This window comes from Thalassophryne amazonica, chromosome 10 (genome assembly GCF_902500255.1).
Source record: "Thalassophryne amazonica chromosome 10, fThaAma1.1, whole genome shotgun sequence".
In the NCBI taxonomy this organism is placed as follows: Eukaryota; Metazoa; Chordata; class Actinopteri; order Batrachoidiformes; family Batrachoididae; genus Thalassophryne; species Thalassophryne amazonica.
The window spans coordinates 67,949,695-67,969,099 of record NC_047112.1 but is presented as its reverse complement, the minus strand read 5'-3'; the positions used below and the strand labels follow the sequence as shown (position 1 = coordinate 67,969,099).

General features: G+C 42.0%; 1 protein-coding gene across 1 annotated transcript in view; it reads left to right on the top strand.

Annotated features, from left to right (window-relative positions):
• sass6 (SAS-6 centriolar assembly protein) overlaps positions 1–19,405 on the top strand; it is a 50,718-nt gene that overhangs the window by 14,667 nt on the left and 16,646 nt on the right. Inside the window, exons 7-14 of the mRNA XM_034180192.1 lie at positions 1,762–1,881; positions 3,206–3,397; positions 5,557–5,751; positions 6,543–6,632; positions 6,831–7,010; positions 9,483–9,564; positions 10,336–10,445; positions 15,357–15,445. Coding sequence (XP_034036083.1) covers positions 1,762–1,881; positions 3,206–3,397; positions 5,557–5,751; positions 6,543–6,632; positions 6,831–7,010; positions 9,483–9,564; positions 10,336–10,445; positions 15,357–15,445 — 1,058 coding nt within the window. The remainder of the gene's footprint in view (positions 1–1,761; positions 1,882–3,205; positions 3,398–5,556; positions 5,752–6,542; positions 6,633–6,830; positions 7,011–9,482; positions 9,565–10,335; positions 10,446–15,356; positions 15,446–19,405) is intronic.

The window sequence follows — 19,405 nt, the reverse complement described above, 5'->3', positions numbered from 1 at the left end:
TTTTGGAATCAACTCCACTTACCATGTTTAGAGGATGAGAACAACCCCAAGAAAACCATCCCAACCATGAAGCATGGGGGTGGAAACATCATACTCTGGGGGTGCTCTTCTGCAAAGGGGACAGGACGACTGCACTGTATTGAAGGGAGGATGGATGGAGTCATGTATTGCGAGATTTTGGCAAACAACCTCCTTCCCTCAGTCAGAGCATTGAAGATGGGTCATGGCTGGGTCTTCCAGCATGACAATGACCCCAAACACACAGCCAGGGCAACTAAGGAGGAGCTCCGTAAGAAGCATTTCAAGGTCCTAGAGTGGCCTGGCCAGTCTCCAGACCTGAACTCAATAGAAAATCTTTGGAGGGAGCTGAAACTCCAAACCTGAAAGATCTAGAGAAGATCTGTATGGAGAAGTGAACCAAATCCCTGCTGCAGTGTGTGCAAACCTGGTGAAAAACTACAGGATATGTTTGACCTCTGTAATTGCAAAGAAAGGCTACTGTACCAAATATTAACATTGATTTTCACAGGTGTTCAAATACTTATTTGCAGCAGTAACATACAAATAAATTATTAAAAAATAATACATTGTGATTTCTGGATTTTTTGTTTTTGTTTTGTTTTGTTTTTAGATTATGTCTCTCACAGTGGACATGGACCTAAGATGAAAATTTCAGACCCCTCCATGATTTCTAAGTGGGAGAACTTGGAAAAATGCAGGGTGTTCAAATACTTATTTTCCACACTGTATACAATTACAATATACACTAAAACATTAAAAACTACATGATATATAAATAAATAGTGACTGCATAAATAATTCATAAGTTATTATTTTATTTAAAAAATAAATAGTAAAGAGAGAAACGTTAACCCAGAGCATGTCCCTCCCCCACCTGCCAAGGCCCAGTACACCCGCAGCCAGCAGAGAGATGCAGACCAGCAGTTTGCTATCAAAAACTCAAAACTACTAACGTTTGGTGAAAATGTAAAACCTGGCCTGTACAGAGGAGGAGTGCACTCTGGTTTTTAAGTAGCTTTCTGGAGGCAATTTGCAGTTGTCGCTGCACTGGTTACAATGACACTTAAACCTCCATCTGAGACTGAGGAGAGCATAGAAACGGCCAGGTTTCTTACTCCACCCGAGAACTAACCATTCCCATTGCCTAACAGCATAGGTGTTACATTTTTGTCACATGACTGTTGGTCTCAGCTGAATCATGAAAGGTTCACAGTTGCACTGAGAAGCACAAACCTTTCTGTTGGTCTGTTTGTGCTATTGAAATAACACTATTTTAAATTTTGATCTTCATATTTTTCCTGATGGAAGTGTTCGATGTGCTTGGTTAGTTCAAGGACCTTAAGAAATTTGAAACCTTGTGATCATTTCTTGTTTAAATGGTGTAATTTCTAATCAAGCCTCTCAGATTAGTCGGTGGTTTGTCGGGATTCTGGAGTTGATGTTTGAGTCAAGTTGAGCACTTTAAATTGAAAAACTAAAAAATTCTGGAAAGTTGATCATTGTTTTGAATAAAAAGGTTTATGAAATAATCTGAATTATTTTGCATCGTAAAATGAGGGAAGTTCAGGGAAGTACTACAGCTCCAGCTAAATAGATTTTAGATCACGTCACCATTACAGCTAAAGTGTGAGAAATGTTTTAAAGATTTTTAACATTTTTTCAATCTTTTGATGTTTCACTGTATATTTGGAAGCTTATTGTGTATGTCCTTGTTTGAACCTGGGCTTGTTTTTCTTGTAGACTCTGTCTGAGAAAACAAAGGAGCTGGACCGGTTACGTTCTGAATGGACAAGTCAGACGAGCTCGTTGTCCAGTCGCCATTCTGTGGAGCTGCAGTCGGAAAGAGAGAAGGCCCTCGAGGTAAGCCTCCATCACCTGCTTCACTGAAATTGCTGAAGGTAAGGATGTAATCTGGCGAGCAGCGGTGTTGGTAGATCAGGAGCAGGCTGCAGATGCCTGGCTTAGTGTTACCTGCTTACAGCACAGCTTTCAGCCTGTTCAACTGAAAGCATGAGATACATGCTGCATACATCCAGCATCTACTGAGGAACACCACAAAGCTATTTAATGACACCACCTGAAACTATTAATTAGCAGGAAACAAATCTTCAGTTAGTCCAAGAAACAATAATTCTGTCCATTAAACCCAAACAGGACGTGGAGGAAATGCTCACAGAGTGACTCCAACGTGACAGTGGCAGTGCAGTTGTAAGTATCACAAATCTGAGGAACATTTTTCAGTGTTACAAAAAAATAGAATACTCTTTATTGTCATTGTACGGGGGGGTCAAAGAAATTGGGGGTGCTCCCATAGAACTACTATATACCACAAAAAAACTCCACACCTTATACGCCACAAAAATTCTTTAAACGTGAAATGTGTACTCCATACTAATATATATGTTATTCAGTTACTCAGAGTTATGTGCAATATTGTTCAACATCTTGCAAATGTCTTAAAAAACATTGTTTGCTGTGACTGTTTCTGTACTGTAGCAAAATAATTTCCTTCGGGATAAATACAGTTGATCTTATTCTTAAAAAATAAAAACACAGACAGAAGTGAACAGTAAATTCACTATGTGCACAGTTTGTCCAGCAGGTGTCACTGTGTCCCTGAAGCTACTTACAGGCTGCCACTAAATCACAGGAGTCACTCTTAAGGTGCCCATCCTTTTAAAAATGATGGTTAACACATCGCATCTGGGAGCCTACACTGCTGCTGCACACCGCCATATTCACACTGCAAAAACCAGCCATCCTGGCTCCTGGGTGGCAACCACCCAGACAGACAACCATACCATGTTTTTGACTAACTCAGGAAATGTGATTGACTGAAATAATGTGAGAATGAAGACTGTGTGCTCACAGCCTACATATTTTCTATAAAACGGATGATCTTTAAATGTTGTTACGAGGATGTCTTGAAAGGTTTATTTTTTCGGGGGTGGGCAGGTATTACACAGTGGTCAGTATAATCTGACATGGCTCATTAAAATAATTGCTGACTGAGTTTTGGATTTCATCTTTGGCCTCAGAGCTCAGCAGTTTCAAGAGAATTTGTACTGAGTAACCTGAAGCAGGACAAATACCACCTAATTTTTAACTCTGTGCATAATGGGATGTTTGGCCTCCACTGAGTGACCAAGTTAGAGAAACATGCGACGCTGTGTGCTTCTGTCAGGTACAGAGCAGGCTTCAGCAGCAGGCGGAGCAGCTGCGCCACCAGCTGGAGAGCGCGCACCAGAGGAGCAGTCAGCAGCTTCAGAGCCGGCTGAGCGAGCTGGAAGCCTCCCACAGAGAGCTGACGGACAGGAAGTACAAGAGCGAATCCACCCTCAGGGACCTGAAAATTAAACTAGCCAGCGCAGAAGAGGTCAGTCACAACACACAAATCTGCTTTTTCTTTCACTTCTCATCATCGTGCGCCAAAGCTGACAATGATAAGTCATTTTTCAGATGTGCTGTTTTTGTGCTGAACTATTTGCTCCACACATTGACTGTATATGGGCAGGCCGCTTTAACATTCATTCATTTTTAATCAGTCCGTCTGCTTGGCGCCCGTCAGCTAGCGAGTGTTTCATTCTCATGAAATGATTTTTTGTAAAACTGAAATGATACAGAAAGATACACACCAATTACTGAATGCTTCTACCAAATAATATAATATATTCACAGAAGCAATTATGTAAATAGTTGTCGTTCACTGTTATTTTAGCGTTAGCAACATATGCATGTAAATGAACTGAATATTTATGTATCAAAATACATTGCACAACACTTGCGTAACAACAGGATTAACTGAAAATGTGAAAACACTCACAAACGATGCTTTTTCTAGGCACAAACAACAGGAGGAAATGAGATGACAGCTGGAGCTGCAAGCTAACCGCATGGCACATAGCAGCTAATGCTTTTCCTCATCAAACTGCACTAAGACCTGGCAGTGTCATGTGATTAAATTCACCTATCATCATGAAGCTGTAACTGAGAAAATAATGTGCTACTCTTAAACACTAGTAGGGGGAGCAAAAGCGATACAAACACAAGCAAATTTCAAACTGAACATAGCACACACGTAGGACACATTCATAAAGCTATTAGAGTATGGGGCCATTATTGTAGCAGAAGTATTTGCAAATGTGTATTTTCATCTGTGTGTGTGTAACCAGATCCACAAATACGTAGAGCAATCTGTGTGTGCGCAAAAGTATTTGCAAATGGGTATTCTGATCTGTGTGTGTGTAAACCGATCCACAAATGCGTGTAGCAATCTGTGTGTGCGTATTTTGATCTGTGTGTGTGTATCCGTGTGTCTGTGGAATTCTGTTCACTCGATTGGATGTGTTCTTACACATGACTTGCTACAGTTCTGTCGCGTTCGATCTGTAAATGTGTGCAGTGATTTGTGTGTGTGTGTGTGTGTGTGTGTGTGTGTGTGTGTGTGTGTGTGTGTGTGTGTGTGTGTGCGTGCGCAAGCATCAATGACATCACTCATCGCTGTCGCTTTAAGCCTGGCTGATCCCTCGAAGAGATCAAAATACACATTTGCAAATGCTTTTCCTACAATAATGGCCCAGTAAATGTCCAAAAGACAAATGTCTGGCTGGAAAAGACGGAATGAAACCAAAGTGGAAATACTAATTACACGAGCCGTGATTGGTCAGAAATTAAAGCTTCGCTCTAATGAAGCAGTTGGACATGTGGTTGGAGTCGAGACAGCTTCATGTGCCGTGTGCATTTAGGTATGGAATTTTGAATTTATTTTCGCTGTTGTAATCAAAGGTAAGCACACTACAGTTAATATAATGAATAAGACATTGTTTCATAATGAAAGTGGAATGGAGATAGTAAAAAACTTTTCGGTGGACTGCATCAAGTCAGCCCACTGGAGGAGAAAATTCAATGTGTAATAGGCATTGTGTACATAATTCATGGGTTGTCATTTGTGTGTTTGCGTTGTGCTTTTAACGATGCGCTGAAGTGTGTGTGTGTCGACTCTGATTTCTGGGAGGAAAAAATTTGCGCATTTCAGTGTCCTAAAAACTAATAGATTTGTCCCCAGCAGTAAAAGGGTTAAGAGTTTAATCACCAGCAAAAAGTCTGCCTGTTAACTGGCAACACCTCTTTAAGGCTCATATCATTGGACTGAAAATTATTTTGGAACTGTCAAGATTCTAAGCCGTTCCACAGTGTATGTGGATCTGCAGTCAGTCAGCACTGGTGGGGGGTCAGTGTGGCGTTCACATATACTGATCATTTTACTGCTCTGATTATATACTCCATCATCTTTATACTTAGATTTATTCCCCCTTTTGACAGTTTTGGGCTAGAAATCAATATTAGTAATGTAAAACAGCGATGTAGTAGCCACCAGCGCCTTTCAGTCCAGCCCCAAACGTCACTGAAATTCAACAATTCAAATGATAATGACTGTTATCAAATGTTGTTCCATCTGTTGAAAAAGATCAAAAATATGTCTGCTGAATTAATATCAAAGCATGTGTCTCAAGTCCAAACCGTGTGTGTGTGCAGGACTGCCAGCGGTCGAAGCAGCAGTTGGTGTCTCTGAGGAGGGAGAACAGCACCCTGGACTCACAGTGCCATGAAAAGGAGCGCTTAGTGAGCCAGCTGCAGATGAGGGTCGCTGTCCTGGAGCAAGAAATCAAAGACAAGGATCAGATCATGAGTCGAACAAAAGAAGTACTTGAAGCCACTCAGCAGCAGAAGGTCAGAGTTCAACCACCGTGTTTCTGCCCGACTTCCTCCCTCACACCGTGCTTTGACCTCCACACTTGTGTTGTGGTTACTTTGTGGTCCTCTTCACACAGATTATGGCTCTCGTCCCTTAAATCTTATAATTGTGTTGAGGTCTGTGCTTCCTCTGGCTGTGTTTAAATGTGCTTTATAAAAATTTTATTTATTTTCTTACTTGGGTGCCAGCAAATATTTTTTTTGTTTATTATGCATTGTTTTAAGATCTTTTTTGTATGTTACACTACTTTTGTGACCAAAAGAGTTTGATCAACTCATTTCTAATACCAGATCAGTTTGTCCACATGAATAAAAAATGTATAATCATGAAAGATTTGAAGAATATCTGAAACCACATTTCATATTTTCAGGTTTAGACAAATATATGTCACACATTCAGAAAGCTGAGCTTGTTTTGAGCATTTTCATATGCAAAATACAGGCATGCTCTTCAAAGCAATACCTTTTAAAGGGAAATTATGAGTCCAAATGTGCTTGGACTCCAGGGGGTTAATGGGCTCACACAGTGCAAAACCAGCAATCACCATCCAAAAAAGGTGACAAATATAGTGATATCAATTTTAGCTCATTGAGCCCTCACCTGTGAGGTCCTGCCACTGCATTTTTGTTGGTCAGCCTAATTTGAATTTGGCCGGTCAGCCAAGCCGTAACAGTTATCAGCTTCCAGGAAATTCTTATACCTGCCTACGCCAGATCACATTTTTCTGTCCAGTACAGTGCATTTAATCTGTTTTTCTTTTGTCTAGGAATCAATAGAGGAAAATGCTGAAGGTAAAGAACATCAAATTCACAAACTTGAAGCGACAGTAAAGTCCCTGTCTGAAGAGCTGATAAAGGTTTGTGGGAAATGTAAATTTTCTAATCACTGTTTGTGTTAAATATCAGTCTCCATAATGAAAAGGGATTCTGTATGTTAGTGTTTTGTTGTCCTTAGAGGAATAACTGAAACATCTGCACCTGTTTGGTGTCATTACACCAACCCAGTTACACAGTCACGTGTGTGTGTGTGTGTGTGTGTGCGCGTGTGTGTCCAGGCCAACAGTATCATTAAGAAGCTCCAGGCGGAGGTCCGAAGCCTTGCTGGCAGAATAAAAGTAAAAAACACTGTGACTGTGTCGCAGGAGAAAGTGCTCCAAGAAACGTCAGAAAAGCTGAGTGCAGCTGAGAAGGACCTGCAGAAGATGCAGCAGCAACTCATCAGCAAAGATGAACAGGTGCATTACGAGTTCTTCATGTTTCCCTTCGTCTTTTAGCACAAAGGGAAACACATGTTGAAAAGGGAAACACATGCTGCACATGTTGCCTCACAGCGTTCTTAAAAATAATACTGGGCCAGAATAATCAGCACTGAAAAATACTAATACTACTAATACTAAAGGAAACTATACATGAAAAGAACCATGAACACACAGAAATATAAAACTTGACACATGAAATAATTAAAAAGCAATGAGAGCAACCAAAATACCGGGACCGATAGAGTGTGAGTTTCATAAAGAAGGGTCCTGGTGGATCTGAACTTCTTCCATTTACTGTGCTCATTGGGACCTTCAAAGCAGCAGAAATGTTTCTGTACCCTTCCCCAAATTTGTGCTTCCAAACAATCCTGTCTCTGAGGTCCACAGACAATTCCTTTGACTTCATACTTGGTTTGTGCTCTGACTGTCAACTATGGGACCTTATATGTAGACAGGTGTGTATCTTTCCAAATCATGTCCAATCAACTAAATCTACCCCAGGTGGACTCCAGTTAAGCTGTAGAAACATATCAAGGATGATCAGTGGAAACAGGCACCTGAGCTCAATTTTTAGCTTCATGGCAAAGACTGTGAATACTTAGGTACATGTGATTTCTTAGTTGTTGTTTTTTGTTTATTTGTTTGTTTGTTTCAGGCTCGAGGTCCAGAACGGAAATGGTGTAGTTCAAAATTAGAAGTATTCCACCTTGCGTGGTGTGATGCTATCTAGGCTATAAGCATGCATTACTGGCTACAAAGCGGACCTATTACTCTGATTTGATCAACAAAAACAAGCATAACTCAAAGTTCTTTTTTTTGACACGGTGGCAACATTCATGGACAACCACCTGTAGTTTGCTCTCCTTTAACAGCACAAGATTTCCTGGATTACTTTGAGAAGAAAATAGACGACATTAGGTTAAACATATCAAAGCATGCCTTAACCCAGCCACTACACCCTGCTATTGAGGTGGGAGCCATTACTGAGCCATTACCTAGATTTACAGAATTTGAGAGTATCTCTCTCAGCGTGCTGACGAAACTCGTAACGTCAACAAAAACCATAACCTGTTTATTTGATCCTATACCAACAAAAGTGTTTAAGGACCTGTGGCCCACTCTTGGGTCGACTGTGCTGGAAATTATTCATCTTTCTTTAACTTCTGGATCTGTTCCTAAATGTTTCAAATCTGCAGTGATTAAACCATTACTTAAGAAACCTAATCTTGACCCTAGTGTATTGAGAAATGATTGGCCGATATCAAATCTATCATTTTGCTCTAAAATTCTGGAAAAAGTGGTCTCACGGCAGCTCGTGGACTATCTTACTGAAAATAATCTCTTTGAGCCACTTCAGTCTGCTTTTAGAAAATGTCATTCCACAGAGATGGCTCTCACTAAAGTGGTGAATGATCTTCTGCTTGCAACGGATTCGGACACCACTACGGTTCTGGTGCTGTTAGATCTCAGTGCTGCATTTGACACTGTGGATCATCATATTCTACTTGATAGGCTGGAAAATCATTTTGGGATTACTGGGAGTGCCCTTGCATGGTTTACAACATCATACTTTACCAGTTGTTCTCACTGTGTTTTGTACAATAACACTACCTCTAACCTTAGTGACATAAAATTTGGGGTTCAACAGGGGCCCATCTTAGGCCTCCTGCTTTTCTCCCTTTATATAGCACCCCTTGGGCACATATTGAGGCATTTTGGGATTACCTTTCACTGCTATGCTGATGATATGCCAATAACTGCTGGTAATCTCGTCCACATAAAATCCTTAGAAGATTGCCTTGCATCAGTGACAAGTTGGATGTCTAGAAACTTCCTACTTTTAAACTCTGATAAGACTGAAATGATGGTTCTTGGTCCAGTGAGACATTGGCATCAATTTGACCAGTTAACGCTTGTTCCCCTGTCTGTCTGTCTGTCTGTCTGTCTGTCTGTGAGTCTTGTTGGTGTCATTCTTCTGAAGCTGTGAATTGGATTTCAGTAAAACTTGACACAGTAGTAGCACAGAATATGAAGATGTGCATGAAAGAAAATCATTCCAGTCTGACATCAAGGAGCGATAACATGGACTTATGTTACTGGGGTTTTTTATACATCATATTTGTCAGTTACATCAACAACTTCAACTTTTATTTTGGGCACGTGTCTCTCCATTCACATGAATTTATGGCGCTTCATAGGAATGTTTCTGCTATTATACATGCTATATTATGTCATTTATTGAAGACATTTATGTCCAGCCACTGGGGTTAACGGGTTTGACCAGCACCAGTGGTGCTGATCAGAATTAACTGTTAGGAGAGTTTGCAGCTGTATAGGATGTCTGCCATGACACAGAAAGGAGAAAGATATTCAACAGGTTATTTGTTACTCCAGAGATTTTATTTCACATTTTCTTCTTGTTTTTATTGTTGTTTTTTTTATTGACAGATTTGTAAACTGAAGGAGCAGCTGGACACAACGATACAGAAGCTAAATGAAAGCAAAGAAGTATTAAAAACCAACGAGAATGGTAAGATGCTGCCAGAACCTCCTGCTCCATGCAGTTTGTGTTCCACCACAACAATACAGCAAGTAGGGGGACGTCAGTCCACACCGCTGTGAGATAAAGACACACAGGACAGAGAGCCAAGGTTCTTAATCACTGAGGAAACAAACTCCTCAGGGGCATGAACAAGGACTTCAGTTTTTGCTGTATTAAGTGACAAATAGTTAGCAGCCATCCATTTTTTATGACATCAATACAGTTTTGAAGAACAGATACCCTAGAAACATTTTGTGGAGAAAAGGAGATGTATAGCTGTATGTAATTTGCATAACAATGATATGATACATCACTAAAGGAACTCAAAATATGTCCAAGTGGGAGCAAGTACAATGCAAATAGAATAGGTCCCAGAACAGAACCTTGGGATACACCACAGGACAGAATGGCAGAAGAGGAAGTATATTTAGCTGCAGCAACTGAGAAACTCCTGTTAGAGAGATAGGATGAAAACCAGTCTAGGGCTGACCCAGAAATGCCCACTCAAGTCTTTAATCTCTCAATTAAAAACACCATGATCAACTGTATCGAAAGCTGCAGACAGATCCAAAAGTACAAGTACCGAATATTCACCTGCATCTCTATGCATTAAAATAGCATTTGAAACTGAGAAGAGCTGTTAAGTGGAAAAATTCCATGTGAAAAAAGAACTCTGATTGCAGTGTCTCAAATTCCTGAAGGGTGATCTGTTTTGTTGCACACTTAACGAATCTTCCTTTTTTCTTCCTCATTCTTCAGTTATAAGTTGGCTGAACAAGCAGCTGAATGACAAAGAGTTGTCCGTGAAGCCACAGACTCCTGAAACATTTCAGCCTCCTGTGTTTTTGGCTCCAACAGCAGGGCTGAAGGTAAGAAATCCTTTCTGACATAAGATCTCTTCAGTTGTCCTTTATGGACCGCTCTGTCAAGTGTGTTGAGCAGTCCCTGCAATTAGTAGGACATGCACAATATTGATATTCAATTTAGTTTCTTTATGCAGTGCCAACGCCGGACAAAAATCACCTCTAACTGCTACATGTGAGCCGGATTTGATCTTTACCCAGCCCATGAGCAAGAACATTGGCAACAGTGGTAAAGAAAAACTCCCTCAGTTCATTTTTTGGTTGTAGGAAGAAGCTTTAAGCAGATTACATTCATTGTGATGGCCATCTGCTCTGACTGGACTAACCATACCAAGAGTTTTTCACTGACACCAGATAATCCTCTAAAATCCTAAACTGAGAGGAATTATTTGCATTAATTGGCATGTAAAGATGAGTAAGCATAAGTGTGAAAACTAATCTTTCCAAGAGAGAATGGCAGAGGGCCAAATACAGAACCCCAGGATTAAAGTTCTTCATCACTATGACGGTGTTATGCTTAGGGGTCTGGACGGAACTGGACCATTACAAGGTGCTGGACTCAAACGCTAGGGAGCAAGAACCAGAACAGGTTGTGAACGAAAAAAGCTTTTATTACAAAAATTAAATAACAGAGTACTGTGCTGAGCTGGAGGAAGCCTGCTGAGCCAAGATCGGGCCCACATATAATGGTGGAAGTTTGGGAGCTGCAGAGCACACAGGCCCAGACTTGGGAGTCTGAGAACAAGCTGGAGTATATGGAGCTGGAACCGGGCCAGGTGGGACGCAGAGAGCCGAGGAACTAGGAGGACGTAGGAGAACACAGGTGAATGACTACACTCGTAACATTGGAAGCCTTAACCAACAAACAGTTCACTGACGGCTTAAACAGGAATGTTCTCAGGTCCAGGAATAAGATAAGATAAACTTTATTAATCTCACAGAGGAGAAATTCACATGATAAAGTTCACTGTCTAGGAAATAAGGTTCTCTGTTCAGGAATTGTTCAGTTCATGAATTATCTTCAGAGGTCAGGTACTGAGCATCTTGTGATGCAGTTCGAATTAAGCAGGGCTTGACTTTAGAAACGACTTGGAAAGTTCCTTCCTGTTCTGCATCAGAGCTCATACAGTTCTTGGAAGCAGTTCTTGGTACTCGTTCTTGGATACAGTTCTTGGATACAGTTCTTAGTCATGCAGTCACAACGGGATCTCACAGACATGCAGAAACTTAACTGAACATGGGTAGAGCTGTGCACTTCAGAGGCAGAAAGCAGATGAGTTCCAAAGTGACGTCGTGCAGAGAGCAGTATGGGAGCCACGCAGGAAAGTGTCTGTAAACACAAAAGGATCAGCAAGCTCTAATACGGGAATTAGAGATGGCCAAGTTACCTGGAGATGAGCTACAGGAAGCTCAGACGTCAAAGTGCATGGAAGTGGCTGGAATGATGACTTGTAGAATCTGGCATGGTCAAGGACATGGATTCATCATGGAAGAGCCAAATCCGGCCGGTCAGGGTCACAGAACAAAGACTGGCCCAGACTGAGCTCAGAGCTGGGGTTTAAGTAGCCCGCTCCTGATGACCTGCTCATAAGCTTCAGGTGCGGAGATGATGAGTTACAGGTGTTCCTTGGCTCTGCAGTGCGCCACCTGGAGGGAAAACAGACAAACTACACAAAAGGTTAAAAAAGGGAAGGAGGGGGTCAGACAAAGGCAGACCATGACAGACAGATTTCCATCAATTGGGCTGCCAAAAGGTCATATATGTCAGGGCTCATCTGTAACTCTTGCCCGCTTAACTGACAAGTGAACAGTGCTGTTGGACTCGTGCTCACTTAGCCGATGTGGCAGCTTAATTTAAGCTGCATTTAGAATGAAATCTGGTGAAAAATCAACATATTTCACTGATGTTTCTGCGGCAGCATTTCTGATAGACTCTTTTAGGATAAATAAACCCGATTCTCTAAACATGCGTGTTCTTCCTCACTCGTCTCTGGTGTTGGAGTGAACAGACACACACAGTGCACTCTCTTTCTGTGTGTGTGTGTGTGTGTGTGTGTGTGTGTGTGTGTGTGTGTGTGTGTGTGTGTGTGTGTGTGTGTGTGTGTGTGTGTGTGTGTGTGTGTGTGTGTGTGTGTGTGTGTGTGTGTGTGTGAAGTGGGTGCAGCTGCACTTGGTCTCAAATTTAAGAGCAAAGTTGAACAAAGAGGGAAAAAAAGGTCTGAAAAGCAGAGCAGTGATTAAAAGAATAAATCCTTCAGTGTCCGTGACTGCATGTTCCAGGGGAGGGGAGTTATTTTATGTTCATTCAACTTTAATTGGGCACCGCAGGCTCACTTGAGGGTGGACGCTAAAGGGGTAAATTATGACGCATATGACACAATTTTTCTACATCTGGAAACAGCCCTCTTATGTCCCCATCAGACACATGGCACTTTCTCTGAGTGAAACAAAGTGTCAACAAAGTGAAAATGCAAAGAGAAAGTGAGGATGCAGTGGGAAGTGGACGTGTTGCAGTTTGTTTAGGACCCGGAGCTCAAACGTGTCGAGGCGATTGTGCAGGCAAGAGAGTGCCGCTCTCATTGCACCGACATTTCTGCTATTATGGAACTGTGGGATAGCTCTCACCCACAGATTGAGGTCGCCGGACTACTTTCTCCACCCTGCTCAGCGTGCCGCTCTCATTGGAGCAACAACACACAGAATGTGTCTCTTCCCAGATAGATCTCTTTCAGTGCAGCTTCTTGTTCTGACTTTAACACGAAGTTAACACCCAAGTCTTTCATCGCCAACTGTAGATGGTAATCAAAACATTCCAATCGTATCTTTCTGAACTCTTCCGCTTCAAACTGCATTGTGTCAATGTTTACAATGTGGTTGAGCAGGTGAAGTTGCTCATAAACTTTAAGTTTCTTAAATATTTATTACGGCCACTCTTAAAACTTCAGTTATCTTTATAATTTTATTACTGGTAAATTTTAGAATTAATTTAGATGAGATATACACAGGAACTACTTTTTGCGCAGGAATTCATCAAGCACGTCGGCCGCGGGCGCGTGCTTACACAGAATACCCAAAAACTGGCTAGAAGTTCGGCCAAAACGAGAGCATCCACTTTTAGCTTGCCATAAGCTAAGGTAGTGGCACTCATGAGAGTGTAGCAAGAGAACGCCTCTCGTATTTGTCTCGTCTTCCTTTCTCCACTGGGAACTGAAAAAACTGCACTTTTCACAGCTGCTTCAATGTTCGCAGCCAAAAACAAAACGGTACACCATTTTGCCGTTACAAATGATGCCGTTTGTAGAGAGAGACTAATCCCTGGGCGGAGTGTGGGAGTGTCAGCACAGACCAAACAGAGGACAGCGGTTTCAGTGGAAACCATTTTAAACCAGCACGTCTTAAACCGCCACGTCCTCTACATGGCAGCAGCTATGCTTTTAAGTTTACCAAGCTGGTGTCACGTACAATTCTTTCCGCCTCACTTAGAAAACAGCGTTTGGAACTTGAGATGGATGAATGATAAAAGAAGCAAAACACCTTCGCAATTTACGTTTGATTAATTTCTGAGGAATGAGTATGAAATGTATTGATTGGAAACATTTTGAGATACTAACCGTTCTCCACAAAAAATTTCTTGGACTGGTATCTCACTGTCCGTCTGGACGACTCTGAAATACCCTGTGGGTATTTGTTCATTTGTAAATATTCCGCGAGGGCAGTCATCTGCTCACTAAACAGTTGCATTTTCATTGAGTCCATGATTAACCAGTGTTAACGATTAAAATAGATCGAGTTTACTTCTGCCCCAGTGCTAGTTGACAGGTAAAGATGCAGATGACAACGAATAAATAGATCTAGGCATGTGTAACACTCCGTGCTGTTTTCTAAGTGAGGCGGAAAGAATTGTACGTAACCAACGGCTGAGTGGTTTGTGCTGAAACTCCCGTCATCTGCCTAGGGATTGGTCTCTCCCGTGTTCGTGCAGGCTGTCCCCGGATGTGGTGAAATCCCACCATATCACGCAGGGGTTAACCTTTTAAACATTATTTATGACCTGTGCGTAACATCAAATGACATGAAATATAAAACAAACTAATTAAATATGACATTTGCATCATGTTTAACTTAAATTTCCATAAGTTGATGTTCTTACTGCAGCATTTTCAGGCAGTTTGAGTGTTAGGACACCGGCATTTTGAACAAAAGGGAGATTTTGGTCTTGTCCTCGTGGTAAAGGCATGATAACGCATTTACTGATGGCCCACAACAACCACCTGTACAGGAAGGGACAGAGCAGGCTAGACTTTCTGAGGACGTTGCAGTCGTTTAACATCTGCAGGAAACTCCTGTGGATGTTCTACCAGTCCGTAGTTGCCAGCATCCTCTTTTACACCGTGGTGTGCTGGGGGGCAGCACTTCTAAGAAGGACACATCCAGGCTGGACAGACTGGTCAGGCGGGCTGGCTCTGTGGTTGGCATGAAGCTGGACTCTCTGATGACAGTGGCAGAGAAGAGAACACTGAACAAACTGCTGGACATCATTGAAGATGCCAGTCACCCTCTGCACACCGTCATCAGCAACCAGAGGAGCCTCTTCAGCCACAGACTGCTCCTTCCCAAGTGCAGGACCAACAGACTGAAAAACCCCTTTGTCCCTCAGGCCATCAGACTGTACAACTCGGCGAGGAGGAATAACAGGAAGACAGTGGGCAGGACGGAGAGCAACAGTAGTAACCAGTATTGATCAGTATGCCTGGTATTTATATTTACATTTTGCAAATTGTTTTTTACTTCCATTTTTTATACTCTGTGTGCTTCGTACCCTGTGTGCTGCTATACAATGCTGCTGGAACTTCAATTTCCTTGAGGGAGTCTCCCCAAGGGATTAAGTTCTATCTAATCTAATCTAGTTTTCCACAGACACACTGTCTTCCTGTGGCTGTCCAACGTGCTGCTGCTGAGGTCATCTCTACTGAACAGCGCCCAGTGCTGCCAGATGCCCCACAGAGGTCAGTGTTTCCACCCCGACCTGTGACATTCACTTGAAAAGACACCGACCTCACCTCTTTGCCATCATCACAATGGAGCTGAAATAATTAAGGATTATTAACCAAGCATGAGGTCTGTACAGGAAAATATCAGACCGGGGTCTTTTTGTATGGACCGAGCGCAGCGAGACTGACCGAGCAAATGAGGTTCATAATTAGTTTATTATGTGGCTGTGTTTTCATCTTGTTGGTCCTCATTTTGCACGTTCACTTCGAGCTCATTTGCTGTTAATTCCTCCAATTCAAACTCATCACTGTAGTAAAATTTGCTTGGAGAATGGTTCTCTTTGTCACTCAGAATTTTTTGTTTTATTTTGCGCTGTGAAAATTGTTTAAAAAATATCACAAATCTGATACGCGATCCAGACCGATTGTCATGGTAATGGTCTGATATGGGAAAATATCAGACCAGAAATCAGCCAGTCAGACTGCAGTCGCAGCGTGTGTACTGTCGTAGCCATATAATAATAGCCTGTGTAAGTCCCAGGGATTTTATTAGCCTGTGAGGTCCTGCGACTTACATTCTGAAGCCACTTTTATATGAAACACAAGAAGATGTGGCTCTGAATGAGAAACATTCTTTCTTTGATTAAAAAGTAAACTTTTTAATCCTCTCCACCTGGGATGCCCCACTTTGGAATAAAGAGAGGAATATTATACAAATAGTGACTGGTTTGGAGGGCAGCATAATGGAATGTCACCCCGAGGGATCATTGTTGCCCGCGGCCTTCCGGCTTGGGCAACAATGATCCCTCGGGGTGACATTCCATTATGCTGCCCTCCAAACCAGTCACCATTTGTTTTATTATACATCTGTGTAGTGGTACCTGGATATCCCGTACCATAGTGAGTTCATGGTACTGTGTTTCAGCCTCTGGCCAGACTTGGAGCGCAATGATGCGTAGAACTGTCCCAGTTCATGGTGGAGTGTGGCAGTGGGAAGCTTCTCGAACCCGTCGGGTGAAACACCATGCAAATCTTTCCTGTCGTCCTTCGCTAAAAACTCCTTGAACAGTGCAGAACTTTTCTTGATACTTTTCACGGTGCTCTCACTGTCTTTCTTGGATAGAAGACCATTTATCCCATCAGTATCCACGGATGCAAACCTTCTGCTCGCTGCCATGATGTCGCCTGCAACGCATCACCCCTGCACATGCGCGAAACGTTGCCCTGTTATGACAAAATCGGTCCGCAGTCACTCATAATGTTGCCCAAAATGGTGCAGAATCAGTCAATAATGTGGCTATTGTTAACTTTGGATGATTTATTGTGAAAAGTATTGCAATTATTACACGCGAATCAGCCAATCAGAACAAAGGATTTCAGTCAGATGTATAATAAAATTTTATACTACTCTGTACAACACTGTTTTGGAGTGTGTGAGACAACAAGAACAGCAATGAAAACTCAGCTAAGCCTGTTAACTTAGTCTTTTTTTCCCATTATGAATAACTAAATAAGAGTTTTCAGTGTTTAATTACATTTCGCGTTTACCACAGGTATGATGGTCTATTCAGTGGACAAAAGATGCAGTTACTCGCATTTTGTGCCCGGTACAGTAACATCAATTAGCTCATTAGCTTCTGACCACTAAGGGTGTGATTGTGTTTGAAATAAATAATTTGCCATTTACATTAGTTTTAACCAGCGTCAGTCCAGTTGGGCATTTACCCCTGTCCACTGCCCATAGGACAGCGCTCCAGACCCTCTGCACTCTACCTGCAGGTGGTGAGCCCACATGTATGTGCCAAGTTGTTTATTCGGGCTCAGCCCAACCGTGACCCATAATTATAATAATAATGATGATGATGCATTTTATTTATACACGTATTATTTTATTTATATTTATTTATTTTTTCTTGACACTCAAGGACACCACACAGGAATAAAAACAAATTAAACAACAATAAAAAAACAAACCAAAAAATGCATAAGAAGTAAAACAGATGAACATTAGGCAGTGCAATTGGTCGGGTAGAAAAAAGCTGTCTTGAACAGATGGGCTTAATGTTAACAAGAGAATTTTGAATGATTGTAAACTCGGTCATCAGGTATGAGCCTGGTGACCAAAGACGCCCCGGTGTCCTTTAACTGCATATCTCTCTCTCCAGTCCACACTAGCTTTTAAAACAATTAGAAACCAGATTATAAATCATTTCATCCAACTCTTTAACTTGTGCGGCCGCTGATAAAAGTAAAATAAGTCAGAGTACGTCTGAAAAATACAAGACAGATTGGCAGGTATATTGAAAAACAATCACTATGTAGCGACTTGTAGCTGCCTAAAGGTCACTGGACCTGTGTCCAGTTCCAGTCCACCTCATGACTTACGCCGGGACACACAGTCAATCCAGGTTGCTTTTTGTCTACAAATGTAACATGTCTTTATTTTGGCTTGGCTGATTTCACTGTGTTTGCACACACAGCCACATAGAATTATTCTTCAGCTGTGTGGCGTGGTCCACAGTAAACGGCGTTCCTCCACCAGACTCGTTGGCTCCCTGTAGCCTAGCTTAGCATGACTGTCCACGGTGCACACACTGATAACACAAATGGCTTGAAGCTGGTCCACATCGCCAGCATGATCTCTGTGACTCTCTGTGATCATGGATGCTGCCAGTGCCCCACACGTAGCATCTTAGCATGGCATGTTGTGGCGGCATAAGCCACAAACACAGCCAGTTTCACGGGTTTGGGAGAGGCTACATGCTTTAATGCCGCATTCACACCGGGCACGACCAGACGCCACAAATTCCACCATCACCCGGTGTGTCGTTCTGCTTTCACTGCGAAAATTTGGCGCATGCAAACAATTAAAAAAAAAAACTCTGCTGCCCCTGCTGTGGGCTGCTGCTCGCTCTCCCCTCAAACTCTGTCATAATTGTGAAATAAAGGACAAAAGGGACATGAGTCCTGCTCACAGGCTGGGTAACAGAGACAGGACATGTTCACATCCAACTCAGTCAAACTCCAGACATCTCCACGTCACTACATATCCAGTCCCTGATTGGTCATCGCGGCGCGACAAGACGAAAAAGTTCAGATTTTTCAACTTGGGGTGGAGGGCGACGCAATATCGCGCCACAAACGCGGCAATCGCTTCACTTGCGTCGCTTCATTCGTGTCCGTCGCGTTGCGTGACTTGGCGCCACAACGCCTCCTTCCATAGGATTACATGGCAACTTGTCACTGCTGTCGCTCGTGTCGCGATCGGTGTGAATGCGGCTTAAGAGTTCTCCTGGCCACACAAATGGAAAGGATAGAATCCTTGGTTTGAGGACCATGTCCACACTGGGCTTGGCTTCATTTCTGCAGTCTGTCCCAGAGGTACTTAAAAAAAAAAGCGCCCACTTTCCTCCTCAAAATCTTATCTTTGGGAAAACTGTCCACCTAATAAACCTCACAAGTGCCTTTGCTGCATCCTCACAAAACACCCCTGTTCACCATTTCAACATCCTTCTGTCTTTAAATAAGGCTAAGCACATTATTGATGGTAAATCACTACACACTCTGTATCGTGCATTGATTGCACCTTACCAGACTTATTGTGCTGAAGTCTGGGACAATAACTATAAAACAACAGTGCAACCATTATTCATCCTTCAAAAAAGAGCATTAAGAACAATCCACAATGCAGGGTATAGTGATCATACCAACCCATTGTTCATTAAATTGAAAATATTAAACCTCTATGATCTGATAACATTCAAGACTGTTCAATTGATGTACAAAGTGAAAAATAAGCAATTGCCATTTAGAATTCAAGATTTTTTTTTACGCAAAGAGAAGGAATGACGATATTTATATAAAGAAATGGTGTTCTCTGGATATGTATCTGATGAAACAGGTTGAGTTTGTGTGTTGTATGAAGAATCTGCTACACTTGAATCCTTACTACTGAAAATGTATGGTGGTAACTAG